General features: G+C 37.9%; 1 protein-coding gene across 11 annotated transcripts in view; it reads right to left on the bottom strand.

Annotated features, from left to right (window-relative positions):
• The window catches only part of gphna (gephyrin a), a 475,089-nt gene extending 473,751 nt beyond the window's left edge, over nt 1–1,338 (bottom strand). For 10 of the 11 annotated variants that reach the window (XM_088924523.1, XM_088924516.1, XM_088924517.1 and 7 more), the window contains exon 1: nt 1,255–1,336. In XM_088924523.1, coding sequence (XP_088780649.1) covers nt 1,255–1,318 — 64 coding nt within the window. In that variant the 5' untranslated portion in view covers nt 1,319–1,336. Of the gene's footprint in view, nt 1–1,254 lie in introns of all 11 variants that reach the window. The other variant, XM_088924522.1, reaches the window with a different exon arrangement.
• Between the last annotated feature and the right edge of the window lie 22,849 nt (nt 1,339–24,187).

The following is a 24,187-nucleotide window of genomic DNA, read 5'->3' as shown; positions in this document are numbered from 1 at the left end:
GCAGGAATGTCTTTTGGGGAAACCCTCTTCCTACAACAGCCTATGTGAAAGCCTCGTATAGTACTCGGCGCTTGTGCAAACTAGGCACTGCGCTCTCACAGAAACTCGGTTTCAGCACCACAAGCTAAAGACAGCGTCTACAGAAATCCAAAAGGGAGGAGGGGAAGGGGTTTCCCTGGAAAATTTTCGATTCTTAACCAGCTAACAGCAACCCCCTCCATCTAATTCAATCGCGCGATGTTAAATTTCACATGATCGTCATATGCAAGAACAGATACTTAACACACTCTAATGAAATTTGTCGCGTAAAATTCGGTTATTCGGAGTATTAGACCGGCGTAGATTATTTCTACTTTACACAGGATCGATACCTATTCCTAAACCCAGATTAACATCTGACTCAAGAATAACTTTATTCAGCAGGCAACTGCATCTCGAAACCAACACCTGAAGGCGTTTTACTCGCTTTGTTATTATCAAAATTATTATCAGCTGAATGCACTGTCCGTGCTTCTGGATATAATTACTGTACATTTTTTTTAATCAACAACGAATAATGATGCGGCTGCTAAACAACGTCATTCGGAACATCAATGACTGCATTTTGTCAGTTTTAAGATGACAGGAACCATAAATAACCCACAACGAAGCTGGAATATCACCCGCTCCAAATAAATAACGTACACATCCCTGGGGTTATTTCAATTCACAACATCCAAAATATCAGCAACAACAGAAAACGGTAAATAGGTTAATATGCATACACCCCACAGTAACAGGAGAAAAAACACATAATTGCAATCATACTTTCGGGGAATATAGTATCTATACGTTAATTTAAAAATACAGAAATTTATATTGATATTCGCTATTTGCTAGAATGTTTGTTACGTTTCATTCAAATTTTGAGTAGATGACAAGCTCTTAACACGGCATATGAATAATTCATAAGCCGAAATGTTTCTGACACCACGTATACTAGCGCTGTATTACCAATGAATATGTATTTTTTGTTATTAGAGCTACAGATTTTAACACTGGTAACGTCTCGGCCCAGCTCTTGAAATGACAGAGAGCTTTAAATCACCGTCGACTGCAAGCAGGCAAGTGTAGCAATACAGGCAGAAACCCTGCAGAAATTAAACCATAAAAACAGGCAGCGCACGGATAGGGGTGAAATAGACAAAAGATACAAATTAATCCCTGCAGGATACCGCGGCTAAACATAAAGGAAAGACGCGCTTTAGCATTTACCTGTGAGGACTCCAACTCGGATTTGGTGGTCGTGGTTTGTTAAAATCATCCCTTCCGACGCCATGTTTACCAGCGCTGTCACCGCACTGAGAACCTGGCAGAGCCGAGCTTAGAGCTCCTCGAACTCGGGGGAGGGTGAAAAAGAAAGGAGAACAGGCGAGAGCAACCGATCAACGAGGAAGCTTCCCTGTACTTGGAAACTGAAATCCCAAACCTCCAAAAAAGGAGCAGCGGTTATCTAATAGTGGGGCAGTGGTGACTGGCAGCATTTGTTTAATGTCATTCACATATTAGAAGGTCCTCAGCTATGTACAACAAAGATTATATAACATGCAAATAAACAGCTTTATTCGGTCACCAACATGTTACAGAGACTACACCGAACTACAATTCTGAGGATATAAATTAGTCATTTTTGTTATAACATTGCACATTTCAACAAAAGAAAACAAGAATGGTGTGTTCCTATTTTACATTTACACTTTTGTTTAAAAAATAGCACCCCTTCGCACGCTCCTGTCTTTTTAATATATGCAAATATTTAGTTTATGGACTAAAGCATGGGGAATGCACGAGAGCTATTACAATGAATAATGCACAACAAACAATCGTTTGCTTGGTGTTTATGTGGTGGTTGTGAGAATGATCATCACCGGAGTTTTCATTTGCTTTTATAGTTGACATTCATTTTGGAATGGTATTGCATAGAATGAAGATTACATTTTGTCGAATCTTTTAATAAACTGTCTTTAATAAAACGTCTTTAAATAGTACATATTGAAATTACTTTTTTATTTTTTTATCCAGTAAAATACTTTTGCTAGTGTGTATGGTGTATGTGTGCATAACAAAGATATAATGTGCATTGCAGAAGAACGTGTTGCCTTACGTGTACAGTATGTGTATTAATTAGAGTTGTATGTTCATTTATTAGATTTATTCAATTCATTAGAAATTATTTATTCGATTATTAGTTCATAGTCTAATAAATACTGGATTTAATACACAATGTAAGTTCTTCTATGTATAATGTCTAAAATTTTGTAATTCTAATGTCTAGTGTTAAAGATCAATATTGTGTGTGATGACTTGATGGAGTGAATTTTGTATGTATGAGGAATAGGAAGGCTGGGACAAAGGATACCCTCTTCTTCAGAGGGGAACCAGTGTAAGATATGATCCCATAGCGGATAAAATGCTGTTATTAGATTTCTTTATCAATAGTGTGAGGTCACCTAAAAATGCCTATAATGTCATGTGATAAAGCTACTATGCAGTTTTTGCACGGTCTACCATGTTTTTTTTTCCTTACTACTACATATTTATTGTATCAAAACATATTTATTGTTCCTGTTGTTATTATTTATTATGTTTGTAATATACTGTCTACATTGTGTGGTGTTAATAATAATATAATAAGAAACTTAATTTTATATAGCACCTTTAAAGGTGGCTTCTCAAAGTGCTTTACAGAACAACAACAATAAAAACTAAAATAAAAACACAACACATGCACAATGAGAATACACAGTGAGAGGAGATAGTAGATGGTGGTATTGAACACAGTAGAAGCAGAAGAGTAAAGAACAGAACCAGTTAAGTAAAGACTCTTCTAAAGAAGAAGGTTTGAGTCTAGATTTGAAGGAGCTTAGAGAAGGTGACTCTCTGATATCCTTAGTTCCAGAGCTTTGGGACATAATAGGAGAAGGCCCTGTCACCCATAGAGTGTAGATGAGCTTGGGGGACAGATAGGGGACCAGAATTAGACGAGTGAAGGTTGTGAGATGGGGAATAGGTCAATAGTAGCTCAGACAGGTACTGAGGTGCCAAATCATGGAGAGCCTTATAGGTGAGCATGAGGATTTTGAAGTTGGCATGAAACCTGACAGGAAGCCAGTGCAAGGACTCCAAGATAGGAGTAATGTGATCACTTGCACTAGACCTGGTCAAGATTCTGGCTGCCGAATTTTGGACATACTGCAGTTTGTTCAATGTAGATTTAGATACCCCAGTGAGTAGGACATTACAGTAGTCAATTTGGGAGAACAAAAATCTGTTGATCAGCTTTTTAGCAACAGCTAGCCATAACATTCAATGTAGTCTGGCGATATTTCTGAGGTGAAAGAACAGTGTTGTGACAATATGTTGCACATATTGGTTGAATGTCAAGCCAGAATCAAATATCATCCCCCAAGTTCTTCAAATTTGATCAAGTAAAGTACCATCCACAGAAAGAGTTACAGTGTTGGCTTTACAAAGTTGATGGGGGTGCCAATAAGCAATTCTGTCACAGTTTAGATTAAGGAAACTTTAAGTGTTTCCATGTTTTTATGTTGGTGATGCAATTAGATAGAATAGAGACAGCCACATCAGTGTCAGGTTTGGTATGGGTAGAGATTTGAGTATCGTCAGCATAGAAATGATAGTTGAGGCCATGTGATCTTAAAAGCTGTCCAAGTGGAAACATGTAAATGCTGAAAAGTATGGGGCCCAGTATTGAGCCCTGAGGAACACCAGACATGATCAAGTCCAAGTCCAAGTTCAGACCTAAATCCGCCAAGAGAGACAAGTGACACAGATTGGTGAGGTAAGACTTGAACCATTTGAGAGCAGTGTCAGAAACTCCATAACACAGTCTCAAGATGAGAAAGTAACATATCATGGTTAAGTGTCAAAAGCAGCACTGAGATCAAGAAGAATGAGAATAGAAAGAGAACCAGAATCAGATGCTATTAGAAGATCATTAGTGACTTTGACCAGAGCAGTTTTTGTGCTGTGAAGTTGTCGGAAGTTGTCAAAAGATTGAAGGAATTCAAAAAGGTTATTTGCAATAAGGTGGTTGTGCAAGGTGGTTGGCAGATTGGATCAATGAGCTAGGGTGCCTAGCTCTCTTCCTCATGGAGCAGATAATTTAGAAAAGTCAGCCAAGCTACCGACATGTCTCTGGAAGCTGGGAGGAAACTACTGTTTCTGGAGTAACCCAAGTGAGCATACAGTATATGCAACCTCCACACATGAGAGGCACCCCAGCCCAAAATCTAGAGTTTTGAGACACAGGTTGCCAGCACACCACCTGCAGATATAGCTTTCTCTATGATTGCACATCAGTGACTCGTTTGCAGTGAAAAATATTTGTCTAGTTTAATAGATCTTTTTTAGAGGGTTTGATAAAATTATGAAAGTTTATCCCCATACACATGAGCTTAGTAATGCTCCTTATAAGCAAATAACACACAAATAAACCATGCAGAAGCATTGCATGCATTCAAGGAAAAGGTTCACATTTATCTATGTGCCATGGGTATACCTAATACATCTTACAGATAAAACATAAAAATGTCCAAAAATAACCTCTATAAAAAAGAATGTTATAAAATGAACATGAAGACCATACATTTACTATTATTAAGTGCAGTAATCTTCAAGAAAATGTGATAAGACTACAATACTGTAAATAAATAACTCATGTTGATGTGTTGATGCTGGTGAACATACGTTGAATTGAGCCTGAGAGACAGTCTGAGGAGCTTTTGAGAATGTTCTAGAAGCTTCAAAAACACCTCTCAAGCATAACCTGATACTGTAAGTACAGTATGTAAAACCATACATAGAGAAACAACAGATGAGGAGAAAGGTGTGTATTTATTAAAGATTTTAAATTTTAAAGCATTTTGGTTAAATCATTTCTGTTTTTTTCACTTTGTGGTTGATGTCCAGGACAGGAAGGACAGAATAAATTTAGCTGTTGTGTCTCAGGCATAGAAATAGCAAGTCTTCAGCACAGTTCTTATACAAAGAATTAATAAATAGAGCACTAGAATGTATTACTTTTTAGAATTTGTTGTCAAGACAAGTTAATTTTGCAAATAACATACATATGCAACTTTTCAGTTTTCACCATAATTGTTACATTTTTTATATTAAATTTTCCTGGCATTTTATAATGTAAAGAATATTGTGTATATATAGTATGTTGTACTGTATATACAGTATACTGTATAAACACTATAGGTCTTTCTGTTATCCTACTACAATAAGGTAGGTGAACTGTACATAAACCAACGATTTTAACATTCATGCTAAAGTGTATTACCAATGAGGCAGAATGGTGGCACAGTGGTTACTATTGCTGCCTTGCAGCACTGGGGGCCTGGAATCAATTTCCAGAGTGCTATCTGCATGGAACTGATATATTCTCCCCATGTTTGCAATGATTTCTTCTAGGTGCTCCAGTTTCCTCCCAAAGTCCAAAGACATACTGGGAGGTTAATTGGATTCTGGGAAAACTGGCCCTGTTGTGAGTTTGATTGTGTTTGTGTCTGTGTGTCCTGCAATGGACTGGCATTCTGTCCAAGGTTTTTCCTGCCTTGTGCCAGTTGCTTGCGTGTGGCCCCCCATGACCATGTATTGGATAAAATGGTTAGAAAATGGATGAATGAAGTACTACCCACATTCAAAGGCAATTAAAATATTTTTAATTTTAAATGTTATTGTTTTCTTTTTACCTGAGGTACTTTGGATAATGAAATATCCAAAACAAATACAGCACTTGCATCAACCACAGAAGGAACATCCACACCCAGAACAGCATCAAGCTTGCCCTCCCCTTCCACTCTAATGTTGTGTCTTTTCCTCACCAAACAGATCTTCTCCATGTCCATTCCACTAAAACCTTTGCTTCAGACACACTGATCGTCCGATACCACTACTATTTAATGCATGCTACCTACTGTGCCCTGTTCCATTCACAGGCACCATTTATGCCAGACACGTTTTGCTGCAACAGAAAATCCATGATCCCATTAGTTATTTTAGGATCACCCACAGGCTTCCTGCGGGTTAAACACGATAGATAATTTCGGCAAAATGTCTGAGAAGTGAAAATCAAAGAACTGTCCAGGCTTCCCCATTTTACCTCTACAGATCATGATCACACTTGACTAGAATATTCCAGCTACCTACGTATGGAACACATCATATTTCAAACTCATCCTTAATGAGTTCAAACGTAACCCCCAGCACTCATCGATTGACTAATGCCTTTTTTAAACTTTTTGATTTACAGATTATTGCTTTTCACTCACACCATTGGAATTTATCTGTGTGATTTTATCTGATTTATTATATAATTGTTGCCTTTTACCTTACTTTTTCTGTCTTTTGCTCACACCTCTCACTTGTATTCTTACCATCTCCTTCTTTTCTTTACACACCTGAGGAAGGTTCTACAGCCAACATGTTGTGTGTTTCACTCTCTACTTTTGAACTTTTCAGCATGGAATTAACATCTGCTCTGTAACCCCCTTTAAAAACTATGCATATTCTAATAAATCCTCCTCAATCAAAAGGCTGTGGACTATAATAAGAAAGGTTTATAGAAACTTGGGACAAACCAGATGGGGAATTAACCATAGTTTTTATTAAACAGGAAGACTTCAAGACAGAAGAATAAAGTCTAACAATGTCTTATCTGTAACCATGGGCCAAATAAAAGAATAACAAATAATAATAATGTATACATAAATATTATTCACTAGAAAGGAATTTTTACACATAAATTTAATCATGTATTTGCAAGCCACAATAAACAGATAAAAAATCTTGTTGTCATTCAGAGAAAAGAGAAAAACAAATATGGTATATTGTTCAGAAATCCAAGTTTTCTTTTTCTCTTTTTTGCAAATACATAAACAGCTCCCAGTCTGGCATGTACTCACCCTCTGCCAAGGTCCTTCTTTGTCCCTTCAGTGGAAACATGCCAGATGCTACTCATTGCCAGAGAGCCTGCATTCAGAAAGGCAACTCCTGTTACTCCCTTAGACAGAGCTGGGGTCTTTCCAGCAACATGTCCTGCTCTCTGGGTATATTGGCATAGCCAAGAGCTAAAAATCAGGCCTCCTGCCATGACTACCTGAGGGCTGGGAGAATCCAGCTGAGTTTCCTACACTGTCTTCTGGCAGAAGCAAGAGTGGAGTAATCCTTCCATTAGAGCTGAGGAAGACAGCTGAGTCTCCTGTTCTCTGTTCTCCCACTACAAGTTCACACCTTCCTGGTGCATGACCTTGTAGTTCAGTGAATACTATTCAGCTTTTCACAAACACCTACATTTTTTCACATACTTTACCTTATTTTAGACTGATTCAAATTTTGTACTTGGGCATGACTAGACCGGAGAAGACCCTTTTCCATCCAAACTCCTTTGGCCTCCTAGATCTATATGCTGTTCAAGTTCAAAGTTTAAGTTCAAGTCCAAAGTTTATTGATCAAATGCACATCAATACAGGGTACAGCAGTAATTGCTGGCATTTAAATGTGTTTTCCGCAAGCTCAACTGAGCAATAGAATAAAAATTACATGAGTTTAAAGTTTCAATATAAAATTACATAATAAATAACACAATAAGGAGTGAATAAAATAAAATAAGATAGAATAAAATAAAACTCAATATGAATAGAATTGCTATGTTTCCAATGTGTATACAATGTATTATGTCCAAAGAGTGCGATATATATTGGCAGAAAAAAGAAACGTAACACCTCCTCCTCCATACTCTGGCCCTCCCGTCTGTGTGGAACAGGCTGAAGAGTGACTTATCCATGAAGAGGACCTGATGCCACTGCTGACAAGTCCATTGCAGCCTCTGTCTGGCCCAAACCAGTCAGGTGTGACGTCTAGGTGTGAGCAGAGGGCCTCTGACAGGTCGCCTTGCTCTAAGGCCAGCAGCATGGAGCCTCACTGTCCTGTCACTGATGCGAGCATTGTGTCTGCCGGCAGTTTCAGCAGCAGTGTGGGTGGCAGATCTGAAACAATCTGTCAGATGGACCAGTCTGATGTGTTGGTCCTGCTCTAGTATGGTCACTCGAGGGCGACCAGATCTTGGACAGCCATCTGTCCTGCTGGTCTGCTGCAACCTTCTCTGCAATCGGGACACAGTGGAGTGGCTTACCCCTTAGTGTCTGGCAACACTGACATATGATGACTTTGACCTACTGTTCAAAGCACTTCATTATGACTTATGTGAGTGCAACAGGGCAGTAGTCATTCAAGCAACTAACTCTAGGTTTTGTAGTAGGAACAGGAACAATGGTGTTTTTCTTAAAGCTGGAGGAAACTGTGGACTGAGCAAGGGAAAGATTACATTTATCTGTGAAGACATCTGCCAACTGGTCTGCACATGCCTTCAGAACACGGCCAGGGATAGCATCAGGGCCAGAAGTCTTGTGTGAATTAGTCTTTTTAAAAACTTTACACACATCTGCTCTAGATACAATCAGTGGATGTTCACCCTGGGTTACTGGGATCCACTTGGCTGGTTCTGTTATTGACCTCAAATAAGCATAGAATGAATTTAGCTCATAAGGAAGAAAGCTACAGTAGGTTGCATTGTATAGTCTGTAAGGGTGCGTATCCCACTCCATATATTCCAGGTGTTGCAGCCGTGATAATATGACTCTAATTTAACTCTATAGTTGAATTTAGCTATTTTGATGGCTTTTCTGAGTCATATCTGGATTTTTTATAACTATCCATTTCGCCAGAGTTAAAAGAAGCTGTCCTACCTGTGAACTTCTTGCGTACTGTATTTCGCCATTTACCCACAGCCCTTTCACAATACTGGTTAGTGCAGCCAACAGCCTCTGCTGCCCTTAAGGTTGATTTTCACCGAGCTCTTTCTCAGAACCCTGATGGTGGACAGTGTTGACTCTATTCCAGTCGCATTTTACACACCTCCACTGCTTCTGCAGCTAACAGCAATGCTGCCCTTTGAGACTGCTTTCTTTGTACCTCAGTGACACCTGTATCAACAGCACTTGCCACTTCCCAGGTGAACACATACAAAAATAGTCCCCAGAGCTGCCAGTGTCTATCTCTCTCTCATGCCTGGCCAGCCTGTACCAAACACACACTTAAAAAAGGAAAGTTCTCTACTGATACACATTACTCTTTAAAGAGGAGAAGCTTTCCTTCTCATTCTGCAAACTTGTGAAACCCATGAAAATCTATGCATATTCTCTGCATTTGCCCACAGCTGTAGCTCAAACTATCAATCTGTGGCTTCATAAATGGACACCAGCTGTCACAGCACAACAAATATATTAAATACAGGCAGTTATTGATATGTTACGAAATGTGGATTTTTCTGCAACAAGAAAGCACGAAGGTGTATACTAAAGAAAATATACAGTAGGAGAAAGATAGTAAATATGTTCATATGCTTAGGGTTTGTTTTGTTGTTTGTTTTTGTTTTCCCAAAAGGAAGGTTTTTCCTAAGAAACAATGTTATTTCATTGTTCAACACCATGCAAAGCATGCATTAAAGTCTCTTAAAGTCATCAGTGAAAGATTTGTTTTCCTAAACAAATTGCCTGACTAAACTAAAGGACTAAAATCAGAATGAAAAACATGAGATTTCAGAATTGATTTACTGCTTTTCACTGCTTTTTACTGCTTTTACTGCTTTTCACAGTCACTTGGTTTTATCCCCTTTAACATGTAATGAGATTATTTTCCCAGGCAAATTACAATAACAACTTACAAGCAATGCCCCTTAAATTACATTCTGTTTTTCAAACTTACAAATGGCATATACTCATTTTTGTAAAGGGACTATTTTTAATCAAAACATGAATGCTCAAATCAAACACTTTAATGGTTGAAAAAAGTTAAATGTCAGCAAAGCCTGCAAAAAGTTAAATATATTGATTGTTTAAGCAATTCTCTGAGAAAATACTTTGATGGCAATCAGAGCTGTAAGTCATTTTGTTTCTTCCAACTTTGCACGTTCCTAAAGAAGACTGCATTTCTTCACCAGAATCAAAATTATTAGTGGGGTATCATTTCACATGGATTTTTGTAGACATGTTCCAAATGATGTGAGTGAAAGTAAGTTATAACTCTATCAAGCAACATTATGTTTTAAATAACTTATTATTATTTATTGTTTTAATAGAGATGAATGTAACCTTTAGGAAAAACCTGAAGCTCAATTGCAGGTGCCAGAAACATTTCTATGTACAGGCAGACACTTGTCCATGGCAAAAACTTCAATGTCCTTGGAGAGAATATGAATGTAGAAGTAAAACAATTCTTTTTTTATTTCCTGTTGCAGTAAAAAAAAAACATGCAATATTTTTTCTTCCAAAATGACCTTACTGAGGACACTTTCTGATGAGGTGGTAACATTTAAAATAGACACTACTGCAGGGAAAGGTACTAACATCTAAAATTCTTTATTACATCAAATCACTAACTGATACAAGGAATGTCACCTAACTGTAACAGAGAACATGAGTCTAAGAGGTTTCTTAAAAGGTCATAGAATCTTTTTTATTTTCTTGGTGTAAAAAAATATGACTTCTTAAAACTGCAGAAAATATTCACCCCATGAATAATTACAAATAAAATTTTAAAAATTGAAATTTCTTGAGCTGTTCATCCCCCTGATTCAATACTTTGTAGCAGCACTTCTTGCAGAAATTAAAGCTTTGAGTCTTCTTGGTATGTCTGTATCAGCTTTACACATCTTGATTTGTTTTTCTTTGCCCATTCTTCCTTGCAGATTTTCTCATGTTGGATGGGGAATGTTTGTGAACCACAATCTTCAGGTCCTTCAACAGATTCTCAAAGAGATTCAAGTCTGGGCTTTGGTTGGGTCATGAAAGGACATTCATCTTTTTGTTATGAAACCACTCCAGCATTACTTTGGGTGTGTGGTTGTGGTTGTTATTCTGTCAGAACATGAATTTTCACCCCTGTCTAAGGAGATTAATACTTTCTGACGACACTGTATGTTAAACCACCGCTGCAGAAAATGTTTTTATTACATACTGTAGCATTGAAAGGGAGACAGTTTTTAACAGAAGATGTGCATAAGCAGTACCTTTTCTAATACACCTTAAACTGTCACGACTTCTACTGTTTATGCATTCATTCAGTATGCAGAGGCAAAGCTGGCTCAGAAGAAAAAGGAGTACAGTGTTGTTGAGTGAGGCAGGCAGGTGACAAGTGAGGATCATTAAGCAGCAGAAAGATAATCTCCTAGGTTTCTAGCATAAATAAAGGGAATCCCACACAAAAGTGGAAAGACTGGAATGAAAAACACCTCACTCATTTAATACAAAAAAAAGGAATTTGAGGGAAAAAAAGCTAGAAAAAGTTCAATTGGTGTAGCATACGGTAATATAGCTACAGTATAGTCAGATGACTCCTTCCCCATCACTTTATTTTCTGTATCTTATAATGGAGCTTGATTACATCTGAAGAAGATTCTGTATTAGCGATTTGTGCATTTGAACACTGGTAGTGAACAGAAAATTCAAAATTAAGATATTTGTTAAAAAATAATATATTAAAGCTTAATCATGTAAGTTGCATTGCTTTAGAAGGTCTGATTCAAATAACAATTTGATTTTAATTTCTCATGAATCAATTACAAATCAATCACAATAATTGTAATTGTAGCTGAACCTTAGTGCATCTGTGTAATTTTATAATGTTAATGTGTAATTTATGTCATTGAACAATGACAGGTTTGGTTATTTTTTTCAGGGGTTTGATAATTACACTATTTATTACATTATACATTCCTTAATACAGTTGTTGCAGAACAATTATACCCATAATTCGTACAAAACAAATCTGCATACAGTAGCAACTGCAATTGTATGTAATGATACACCAAAATACATCATCACCTTCAATAACCGCTTATCCAATTCAGGGCCATAGTACAGATACAGTAGCTTGTAACCTATCCCAGAAAACAATGGGTGCAAGGCAGGATATACCCTGGATAGGATACCAGTCTGTCACAGGACATACACAGACTCAAATATGCACACATTCACACAAGGGCCAATTTTACAATAGCCAGTTAACCACCTTAATTACTTACTTAATTAAGAATGTCTTTGGACCATGAGAGGAAACCAGACCACCTGGGGGAAACCTAAGCAAATATTAGGAGAAAATGCATACACAGATAGCATCCAAGAGTTTAAACAAGAGCCCTTGTGCTTTGAGGCAGAGATGCTAATCATTGCTCCACTGTGCTGCCCTGTTTGCAACAATACAATAAATAAAAATGTATCTTCCTGATAAATAATTACAAAGAGTTTTATTTTGCCTATGTACAGTATCTACCACACTCTATGTTTCAGTCACCCTATTTCTATTGTGAACTTCATTTTTTAAGGGATACAGTTACGTTCTGGTACATCCCTCTGACCCTTTCCTACTTATTTTATACTGGTCTATTTACATAAAGGAGCTGTGGTAACTCAGATGGCAAGGGCGTCTAGCTCCTACCTGGATGGTCCTGGGTTAAATCCAAGGTAGGGGCAAGCAATGTACTGTAGCTTACTCTAATTCCTTCCAGACAGCTCCCGGGTCCGCTCAGCCAGCTTTCCAGCAGTTAATCCTTCTGGGGGTAATAGGCTTAATTAATGTACTCATATATGTATATTATATATACTGTATGTAAATATTTAAATAAATATTAATGTTCATACAACCATAAACTGGCTAACTCATATCATATTGTTACAAATGGGAGTTATGGAAATGGTGAAAATCAGGAATTGACTGAGTGGTATAGTCGATGAGTGAAATAAATATTTTTAACCCCCAACTTGTAAGTGATTTCTCCAGAATATACATAAGCAGTTAACTCTAAGAGGCACTTCCTCATCACCTAAAGCTGTAACAGTATTATAATTTTAGTAATGATAATAAAATACGTTTGTGGAATGCTGAATGAAGTAATGTAATTGGTTATGTATTTTCTTAATTCCAAAGTAAATATATTAAATCTTATTTTTTCTACAGAATATACAGTAATACAATAAATGATGTAATATAATATTCCTATGATATTATACTATATATAAGAATGTATATTATACTGTATATAAGAATATAATACTTATTTTAATCCTAAAATGATCAAGTGTAACCTTAAAGAATACCTATTGTATTTAGAACACTTGATGTGTCCCATTAAGTCAGTAAATATTAAGCATTAACTCCTCTAAAAAGAGTGGTTATCACTTTTATAAAAGAAACATGCAGAAACATGCATTTTCATATACAACTTCATATAGAAATAAAAGTTTTCATTTCTTTCTCTGTAATCAGCTAAATCTAGAATTAAACTAATATTATTAGAAATATGTTCACCCTTCATAAATCACCCTCATTTTGCAGATAATAGTTGTTTTGCAAACTATTTATCCAGTACTTAATTACCATTTTATTTACATACAGTGCTAGTCATATTAAGTTCTTCCTTAACAACTCTTGCCTCAGTTATAGAATTCAATTTTCAATATTTTTGGAAAGTGGTGTAAAATGTGAACTGTTTTGCAATTTTTGGGAAACATTAGTTACAATGACAGGTTATATCAAATTAAATATATAATTACAACTATAACAGGGCCGTTGTCATTGTGAGGGGAATTTGAATGATTTAGGGATCCAGAGAACCATATGGAAGTTATTAATTGTACTCTGGGAGTGCAATCATACCCAACTGTTTCTAATAATAATCATTATTGAAATTAACTAATAAATATCTAGCAAAACACTACTTTTTCACATTTGTCTCTTGCATCCTGTCCTGACTACATCTGGGTGTAGGTATGAGTTATGGTTAGCATCCCTGGCCAAACTGGATCAGCTAGATAAGGTTACACTACTACTATTAGTGGTTATTAAAGGTTATGGTTACTACTGGTTAAAGCTTGTGGTTACTGGTTAGGGTAAGACCAAAGAGGGAGACAGTGAGTATTACATTAAGGTATTAGTTTACTTTAGTCTTGGGTAGCTGCATCAGCATGCTTACGCTGCAAAGGAACAAGTAATAGGTTTATTCCATGCTGAAAAGAGAAGAAAGTAAACACAACGTTTTGGCTGTGGGGCCTTCTTTGGGTGTGAAAAAGACAGGGAAGATAGCAAAGATTAAATAGCATAAGAGAACAAAAGCTGGGAGAGTGGAGGAGGTGGGAACAGGGGAGCGGCAGAGAGGCCACTCAGGTGGTGCGAAGTAGAGAAAGGTGAAGAGAGGTGTGAAGTTGAAACCTGCATGTGAATAGAGAGAAGGAGGAAGGTTTGAACAAAGTTTCAGGATAATTTTTGTGGAATTATGGAATAATTTGGTGTGGATGATTGTTGAGGGCGGTCAAGGGAGTTGTGAACAAGAAGGTTATGCAGATTAGGTGGTCGGTTATATGAGATGATGGGGCTGTCAAAAAAGAGGGCCCCAGTGGAGGGATCAGCCTGTAGGATGGAAAAGGTGTCATTAATGGTCCTGGGGATAGAAAGTGTGAGTTGATGGTTTGGGTTCTGTTTTTGGCTCAGATGAGGGCCCTGTCAATAACATGGGTGGGGTATCCTCTGTTGATGAAAAAGGAGTGCATTTTGAGTGTTTGGTTCTGGAAATCCATGTCATCACTGCAGAGTCGTCGTAGCCGAAGGAACTGTGAAAAGGGGAAAGAGTTTTTAGTGTGTTTGGGGTGAAATGAGCTGTACAGGATATAGCTGTGTGAATAAGTGGGTTTGTAATACACTGACGTAGAGGTGGTTTCAGGAATAGGTTTATGTCTAGAAACAAAAGAGTAGCAGCAGCATGTAGCAGCACTGACGCAATCAATGATGTATTGCTTGTAGAGGTCAGGGACAAGGCCAGTGTAGGAAGTGAAGAAACGTTCTTCTACCAAGCCAACAAAAATATTGGCATAGTTGGGTCCCATTCTGGTGCCCATGGCAACTCCAGTAACCTGCTGGTAAAAAAGGTTATTGAATGAGAAGGCATTCAGTGTGAGTACCAATTCTGCAAGAATTACCGTACAATGGTGTGGGTGGGTGGATTGAGCACTGTGCTTTTGTCCAGAGTGTGCTTGAGGGCTGTAAGACCATCATTGTAGGGAATGACGGTGTAGAGAGATGTGATATTCATTGTAAAAATTAAGCATTCTGGACCCTGAAACTGGAAATTGTTAAAAGTTGGAGGGCATGCTTAGTGTCCTTGATATATGAAGGGAGCCTTTTAACCAGCGGTCTCATCAAGCTGTCGATTAAGGCCGAGAGGTGAGTAGTTGGACAGTTGCATGCTGAGACAAGGAGGTAAAATTGGGACACCTGGGGATGTGCAACGATAAGCTGGATCACCTCCTGGGGGTTCACCTCTGCTGATATCTGCTGATAAGAAGGGAGATGGTAGATACCACTTCTTTATGGTAGTCAGTGGTAGGATCCTGTTGGAGAGGAGGGTAAGCAGACGTGTCGGTTAGTTGTCTGGGCGCTTCATTAATAAAAAAGGTCTTTTCCCCACACCACAACGGCGCCTCCTTTGTCTGCTGGTTTAATGACTATCATCTCCTTTGCAGAGAGATTGGAGCACCTGAATTTCTCCTTGGGTGAGGTTAGACCTCTGTTTCCTGGGTATAGAAAGGGTCTTGGGAGCTTGATTGATACAGTGGTTAATGAGGTAATTGATTGGTGGAAAACGGCCAGAGGGGGGAGTCCAACAACTCTGTTTGGGATTAATATTGTATAGCATCAATCACCTGTCACGAACAGTTCTTTCCGGGCCCTATGCAGACGACGCGATCCGGAATTGTGAAGATACACTAGGGAGAAAGTCATGCAGGAAAGGGTCTGGATACAGGGGGGCGTGTCCGAGGTGAGCAGGTGTCCTGGGGAAGTGAGTCCGGGCGAACAAACAAAGCCAAAGTCCAAACGGGGAATCCAAACGGAAGAGTAGAGTCCAAGGCCAGGAGATCCATCCAAGGGTTAAAAGCATGAGCCGGGTCGGGACCAGCGGGGCAGGGAATCAGGAACAGAAGGTTAAAACCATAACGGAGCCAGATGCAGCAGGACCCCAGGCTCTCATGAAACATGATTCAATGAGGAACCAGGACTGAAGTCCGTGTCTGGCTTTTAAGGGGGAGCGGGAATAGGGAACAGGTGCAGACAATGGGAGGAAACAAGGAAGGGCTGGAGCGCCCTTAAGAGGAGGGGTTAGTGATTGTGACATCACCAGGCTGTTGTCAACTGCCTGTGACGAGGAGTCATCAGTGAAATGTGCTCTGAGATTAATCCTAAGGTAAAAGTGGTTGAGGTCGACTTGGGTTTGAGGGATGTCCAGCAACTTGGGGACTGGAACAAAACCCTTTGCTGAAAAGAGATCACTTGTCCTGTAAAAATGAAAGATCAGAGGGTATAGTAAAAACAAGTTTAGAATTGGTGGAGGTAGTAGGGGTGTTGATGAGTTTTTTTCTATAGAAGATAATTACGTTTTTTTTTCCTTATCTGAAGTGAGAAACTGGAAGAGTTTGGAGTTGAGGGATCTGATGAGGTTAGTTATAAAGGGAAGTTGATGGGGAGCTGTTAGCCGTTAAAATTCCTTAGCTTCTTTGATGTTGCTGTCAGAAAGGGTAATCTGTTGCTTTAGGGAGAAAATGGTAGAAATTAGTTAGCATTAGTTTCTGTGAAAATTATTGTAGAAGTCTCTGAGTGTTACTCTGGGTGGTGTCAGAACGACAAAGAGATCTAGAAAAAGATTTAGAGGAAGTCATAGGGGGTCGCAGCAGAAGTAGGTTAAAGTACTTCAGGTGGTATTATTATTAATAATAATAATAATGATAATAATAATAATTATTATTATTACTTTTATTTTTATGTAACCACAGTTCAATAAATGTTCTTTTAAAGGAACAAAAACAAGAAAAAGAAATTAGAGGAGATAGTGGATAGGAGTTTGGAATACAGTAGGAAAACCAAGGAGCTGTGACTCTTTATCTTGGATATCTTTCGGGACAGAGTTTCAGAACTTTGGGGTGTAGCAGGAGAAGGCCTTGTCACCCACAGAGTGAAAGCAGGCTTGGGGGGCAGACAGTAGACCAGCCATATCACCCTGTAACTCACAACTAGCAACCCAATGAAGCTAAGCAGGTGTGAGCCTTGTCAGTACCTGGATGGAAAATCTCCTGGGAAAAACTTAGGTTGCTGCTGGAAGTGGTGTTAGTGGGGCCAATAGGGGGAGCTCACCCTGTGGTCTGTGTGTCTTAATGCCCCAGTATAGTGATGGGGACACTATACTGTAAAAAAGGCACGGTCTTTTGGAAGAGACGCAAAACGTCCAGACTCTCTGTGATCATTAAAAATCTTGAAAAGAGTAGAGGTGTTACCCTATCATCCTGGGCAAATATCCAATTGGCCTTTACCAATCATGGCCTCGTAATAATCCCCATCTATGAATTATTCATTACTCTGTTCTCCTCCACACTGAAAGGTGATGTGTGGTGAGTGTAATGTGTGCACTATTGTTGCCGTTGCATCATCCAGGTGGATGTTGCACATTGGTGGTGGTGGAGGGGAGTCCTATTACCTGTAAAGTGCTTTGAGTGGTGTGTCCAGAAAAAGTGCTATTTAAGTGTAAGGAATTATTATTTTTATTATTATAGTAGACCAGAATTAGATGAGCGAAGATTGTGAGGTGGGGAGCAGAGTGGTAGTAATTTAGGACTCGTACAGAGATGCCAAGCCATGCAGAGCCTTGTAGGTGTGCATCAGGATTTTGATATTGAACAAAACCTGATAGGAAGGACTCCAGGATAGGAATAATATGATCACTTGCACCTAACCTGGTAGGATCCTGGCTGCCAAATTCTGGACATACTGTTCAATTTGGATTTAGATACCCCAGAGAGCAGGGCATAACAGCAGTCAATATGAGAAAAAACAAAAGCATTCAGCAGCTTTTCAGCATCATTTAGTGACAACATTGGATGCAGTCTGGTGATATTTCAGATGTGGAAGAATAATGTTTTGACAATATGTTGTCAAGCCAAATGTCAAGCCTGGATCAAATGTCAAATGTCAAGTAAAGTACCATCCACAAATAGGGTTACAGCAATGGTTTTATAAAGTTGATGGGGCCTGCCAAGAAGCATAACTTCAGTCTTGTTGCAGTTCAGGTGAAGGAAATTTGGAATTATCCATGTTTTTTATGTCAGAGATGCAATTAGAGAGCAGTGACAGCCAGATCAGTGCCAGGTTTGGTATGGACTTAGATTTGAGTATCATCAGCGTAGAAATAATAATTTAGACTATGTGATCTTAATATCTGACCAAGTGGGAACATGTAAATTATGAAAAGTAGGGGGCCCGGTATCAAACCCAGAGGAACATCAGACCTAACAAGTCCAATTTCAGAGCTAAAGCCATAAAGAGAGACAAGGTGACAGAGATCAGTGAGGTAAGACTTGAACCATTAAAGTGCAGTGTCAGTCTCAAGACAAGAAAGTAAGATATCATGGTTAACATTGTCAAAAGCAGCACTGAGGTCAGGAAGAATAAGGATAGAAATAGAACCAGAATCAGAAGCCACAAAAAATGATTGTTAGTAACTTTAACCAGTTTCTGTGCTGTGAAGCTGTCACAGCTCATAGAGGGATGATTATTTAACTGAATTGTAACAGAAAGTTCTAAGATTTATGCAAGATATTTGTTCATAACTAAAAAAAATCTACAACACGCATGTTTTGACAAAAATGCATGTATTTTTTTTTAAAAGATAAAAGAACAATATAATGTAATACAACAACAAGAAACAAAATCCCTTCCACCAAATACTGTTAGCTTTGGCCCTTTCCATCCAAATGTCAAGAAAGACCCTAATCAAAGATGCTATGGGAGGGAGTGTGGAGGTTCCCCTTGGATATCTTTTGTGATGTTCAAATCCCTTTTGCCTAACAATCCATCCATTTTCTGACTGCTTTATCCAGTTCAGTGTTGCGGGGGAACCATAGCCCAGAGCCTATACCAACAAGCAACAAGTATAAAGCAGGATTCTCCCTGGATAGGACACCAGTCCATCAAGGGTACACACAGACACAAACACACACCAAGGCCAATTTTTCTGGAAGACAACTAACCTACTGTACCAGTATGTCTTTGGATTGTGGGAGGAAACTGGAGCACACAGAGGGAACCCACGCGCATACTGAATTTTCATCCAAAACGCTGTGAAACTGCTGCGCTTAACTCCCATGCTAACCTGGAAGGATATTCTTTCTAATATATATATATAAACTAACATTATTTATTATATGTACAGTACAAATGTGTATGTGTGTGTGCTTGATACTGAAAATAGCATAGTCTTGTTCTTTATTGTGTTATATAAATGTCTGGATGGGGGTGGATTATCCTTGTACGAGGAATTTGTTTCGGGATGCGGCCACAGACGTTTAGGCCTGTAGTGTGGGAAGCTACAGATAACAGGATGGGTAGTTGAGTAACCAAAATATAAAAAAATAACAAGCACTCATTTACTTTTTTTCTTGGAGTTCTGCTATTTAAAAAAAAAAAACTTTTTGTGTATGCCAGAGCACATGCGATGACAAATTCTCTCTGTGTATTCTGGACAATCACTTGTATGATCAACAGAGTATTCAAGTCTTTGCAGTTGCATGTTTGTAATATACTCTTCATCTTGAACCTGTTGCTGCTCAGTGAAAGAGCACAGAGTACAGGGTCAGGGCCATGAAAACAATCAATTACTAGGCCATTTCGACATTTTCTCACTCACTTCAAATTTATCCTAACTCCTCTTGTTCTTAAAGGGATCCCAAACTAGTGCATTCAGCATCATTGCAGGGAAAGCCATTTCAAGCTATGGAAAATAAAAAATAAATTCTTTTAACAGTTCTATTTATTTGTATGTTTTGATGTACAGTATGTTCTCCAATCATTATGCACAAATGATTTTTATATAAACTAACTTTAAAAAAGTTAACTTTATGTGTTCCTAAAACTTGAATATTTCTTTAAGATTTTTTTTCTTTCAATGAATTGTCATTAATTGTGCCCTGAAGCCTTGGAAAACTTCTAAAGTCCTTCTCTGGGCTTTTCCACCTACAGTATAGCCTTTTTGTGTTTTGGTTAAGCAAGCTAAATGTTATAAATTCAAAAAGAGGCTATTTTCAGTAAATTCCTTCATTGTAAGAGAGATAAGAGATAAGACCACTTTATTGGCCATATACAATTTCTTGTATTAGGAATTTGTCTTTTTTTGCATACCCCAACTTGCTCTTCATGAGACACACAGACAGGAAGAAAAGCTTGGGGTCAGAGCGCAGGGTCAGTCACTTATACGGTGCCCCTGGAGCAGTTGGGGTTAAGGGCCCACCCCATTGTACTGGCTAAACCTCTATGCAATCGAATTTTACAAACTAGATAGACAGGTACACTAGATACCTTATCATTCCAATCAGCCTTTATAATTACTGCTTTCCAATGCCTGGAATCAGACAATTTCCAATCAAGATATAATCCTTTCCATGCTGGGAGTTTTCCAGATCTGTTCTACACACTTCATAGAATTAACCCAATATGTTTCTGACTCTGAATTTATACATAAAGGACATCCATCTATTATTATTACTAAGCTTTTTATTCCTGTTAAGCTAAGTGTTGCAGTAACTCAAAATCTGTCCAGGAAGTACAGAATGCAAAATAGGACTAAACCCTTGATGAGATAATTTTTATAATTTTCATTATGAAAGCATTTCTGTACCTCTTAATCTTGTTTGGACTTTTTCAAAACCATTTTTGAAATGGTAGATAATGTTGTCCTTAATGTTAGAAATGTGAGCAATCTGTGAGAAGGTATCTGTTACCAGTACTGTAACACTAGAATGAAAAAATGATCTTAAAAATGGTGGAGGTAGATAACAAGATTGTAATTTTAGCACTTTCAATGGATATTACTGATCATCCATTAGTTAGTTGTGCAAGTAATTTTGAATAATGCTTACTAATGAAAGTTATATATACATATATTTACCTCAATGTCTATGGTTAAAGATAATGAACATTTTCTCAAACCTGTTTCTACTACAACTGTTCTGTGATTGTATTGCAATAGCACACAACTGCATGGCCAGACAACCTGGCCATAGTGTCGCCACCCTGAAATTCAGTTTGGCTATATCAATTCCAATCTGTATAGCACACAGACTGGATTTCTTACAAGAATGAACAGATTATTAACTTCCCAAGCTTTCTCTCTGCTATGTTGGCCTCAGCAAGCTTACTATCCATTTGCAAGTGGCACATTTAATTATGAATGCTATAATGCAATGGATAAATCTTTCATGAGATTTTCTTTTAGATGCTACTTTGTAAGACCTACTTGATCTACTACTTACACTTTTTTTCTTGAAAAACTTCAAAGAGATTTGTAATCAAACTCTTGCTTTACAAAATGTGCATTGACTACCTCTGTCACGATCAGATTAACCCAAATGCTTTCATTTTTAAGCTATTTACACATAAAATATTGATGAAATATTAATCTTCAGTAGCATACAGTACTTGTCATATTAACACCTTTCATGCACCAAGCTGAAATAAACACCAGTCAGACCAGCACCCCAGCAGCAATTATGTAGTCTAATATTACTGTGTTAGTAAAATTGAAATTGCAGTAGTGAGGAAATAAATCTGTTACAAATAATTAAATAATGGCAAAGCAATTAGATTACAAACATTATTTCCATACACTTTTAAAGCACCTTTTTTTTTTCTTTTCTCCTGGTGAACCTTTCAGTAATGTCTTCAAAATTCTATAAAAATGTCTATAAAAATTGATGGACACTGGTGTAGAGCTCTTCTCAATCACTAATAATGCCAGTACAAATACAGTAAATTAACTTCCTTTGCTGTTGGTCAGTGGTAATTTTGCACATGTTTCAGCAAAGAAAATGACAGTTTTCCAGGATGGCTAGAGTGCTACAACTGGAGAAGCCAGTCTTGTATGATCACTGCATTTTGGAATAATGAAGTGCTATTTTAAAGATTCTACACTTCATAAATTATCAAAGGAATAAATGGTATATGAAATACATTTTTCACTTTCATTCTTTATAAGCTTTTTTGCAGTTCAAGCATTAGGTAGTCACAGATACTGAAGCATAATGCCCTTTGATGATGAATGCTTCTTAATGAATTCAGTGAGTTGCACAGACTTCATTTTTCTTTTTCATTTGTTTTTGTGCTTCACAGCTTCCAAAAGAAACATTGCTTAGTGGCATACCAATGTGGGCAAATTTATCTAACACACTGTATGTTTTTCTCAGGAGACAGCAACAAGAACTAATGAACAGGAACTTGCGCAGCCATCTTGGCTAACTTGCCCAGCAATAGACAGGTTAATACATATGTCAAGTAGGTAGCTGCTTCAGCATGTGTAGGCTGCAAAGGGTCAAGTAAAGATTTATTTTTATTCCATGCTGAAAAGAGAAGAAAAGAAACACAACATTTCGATCGCTGAGCTTAGGGCTCTGTCAATGGGTTTTCCACTGTCTCAGTAATGTTCTGCTTGTTCTGCCAGTGATCTCTCTCTTTGCTTGCTCTTTACCATGTGTGATGTGTACTGACCTCTGCTACATTTTCTCGATTGTTATTCTGGATCCCACAGGCTTGTCTTCTTGTGCCTTGACTATGATTTCTGGAACTTCCCTGAGGAGTCTGGATTGTGTTTTGTGCATTGTCAGCGTCTGTCTTTTCATCACTGTACATAGGTTAAGCCCTGCTCTCATGTTGTGGTACCCTTGAGGTTCTACCACATCACAAGTTCCAGACTGACAGTAAAATGAGATCATGTCTTCTCCAGTCAAACAGCAAATTCTGTGTCCTGATGTCATCTTTCTGTTATACGCAGATGTACTGTAGGATTGCTGTCATTTATGGATTACAAAAAATGTAATTGGTAAAACAATTAGGTAATGGATTTAGTCTGGTCCTTTCCTAGTAAACAATCATGAAATGAAGCTTCATGAACAAAAGCCACAAAGTAAAAGTAAAAATATAAGCCTGTCTTTAAATACGCAGTGCTCCCTAATCACATGTCTGGTTTGGACAGAGAGTTAAGAGAAAACGTAAGAGAAGAATGCCTTTTTACTGTATGTTGCATTAACTGGTAGACTGATTGCTTGAATCTTCTGTCAGTAATATACTGTACCACATTTCTTCCTCCTTAGGTGCATCGGTTCCACAATAAAGACTCCATTAAACCTACAGATCCATATCCCTTCAAGAAAGCCTTTCCTTCATTCTCATCGCTCTGCTGTACAACAGCTATCTGCCCTCCAGAGATCATGTGGAATTCTCAAAGAATACCATACATTTTAAAGTAAATGTAGCACTGAAGTCAAATTATAATCTGGACCAGAAATTCTATGGACAGCTTTTAATTTATTGAATTTATCTCTTGTAAGATGGTGGTAGATTCAGACAAGTTGGAGATCCTTGTCTGAACCACATTTCCCATATTGCTAAGGGAAAATAATGCCACTCTTAGTCACTTGACCAATAGAGAGAAGAAAACAGATCAGGTGACATTTAAAAAAAATTAAATACAGGAAGTTTAGGCTTCCGTGTTTGACTCATCTGCCTTGTTAAGGCAGGGCACAGATCCTCCACTGTGCAGTTTCACCAGAAGAAAGAGTTTTTCCTGTCTTCGAAACAAAATTCTACTTAGAAAAGTAGTGGTTTTGAGAAACAATGTTTTGTGAGTATTTTCCTTACATTGTAAATAAAGAGCACTTGTTTTACACTTTTAGCTGCTTTTTTGTGTTTTACCTGGACCTGGCTATTAAAAGACTGGTTCTATGGGACACTATATCAGGGTGTGTCACAACCAAAATTCAGCGATGAGTGAAGGCATTACATTACATATTTTGATGATCTGTGATCTAACAAAAAGCTAATGCTTCCTTTTTTCATCAAGCCAAACTTGGAAAGTAAAACCAAACCACTAGCAATATAAAAAAAAAGGTTTACGATACAAAAAACGGTATTTTCTTGCAATTACACTCTACACCCTCAGTTAAACGAATGTAAATGGGTTTGTACTATAAGGCATTAA

Source organism: Atractosteus spatula, chromosome 9, assembly GCF_055471065.1.
Source record: "Atractosteus spatula isolate fAtrSpa1 chromosome 9, fAtrSpa1.hap1, whole genome shotgun sequence".
Taxonomy (NCBI): Eukaryota; Metazoa; Chordata; class Actinopteri; order Semionotiformes; family Lepisosteidae; genus Atractosteus; species Atractosteus spatula.
This window is presented reverse-complemented; position numbering and strand designations above follow the sequence as displayed.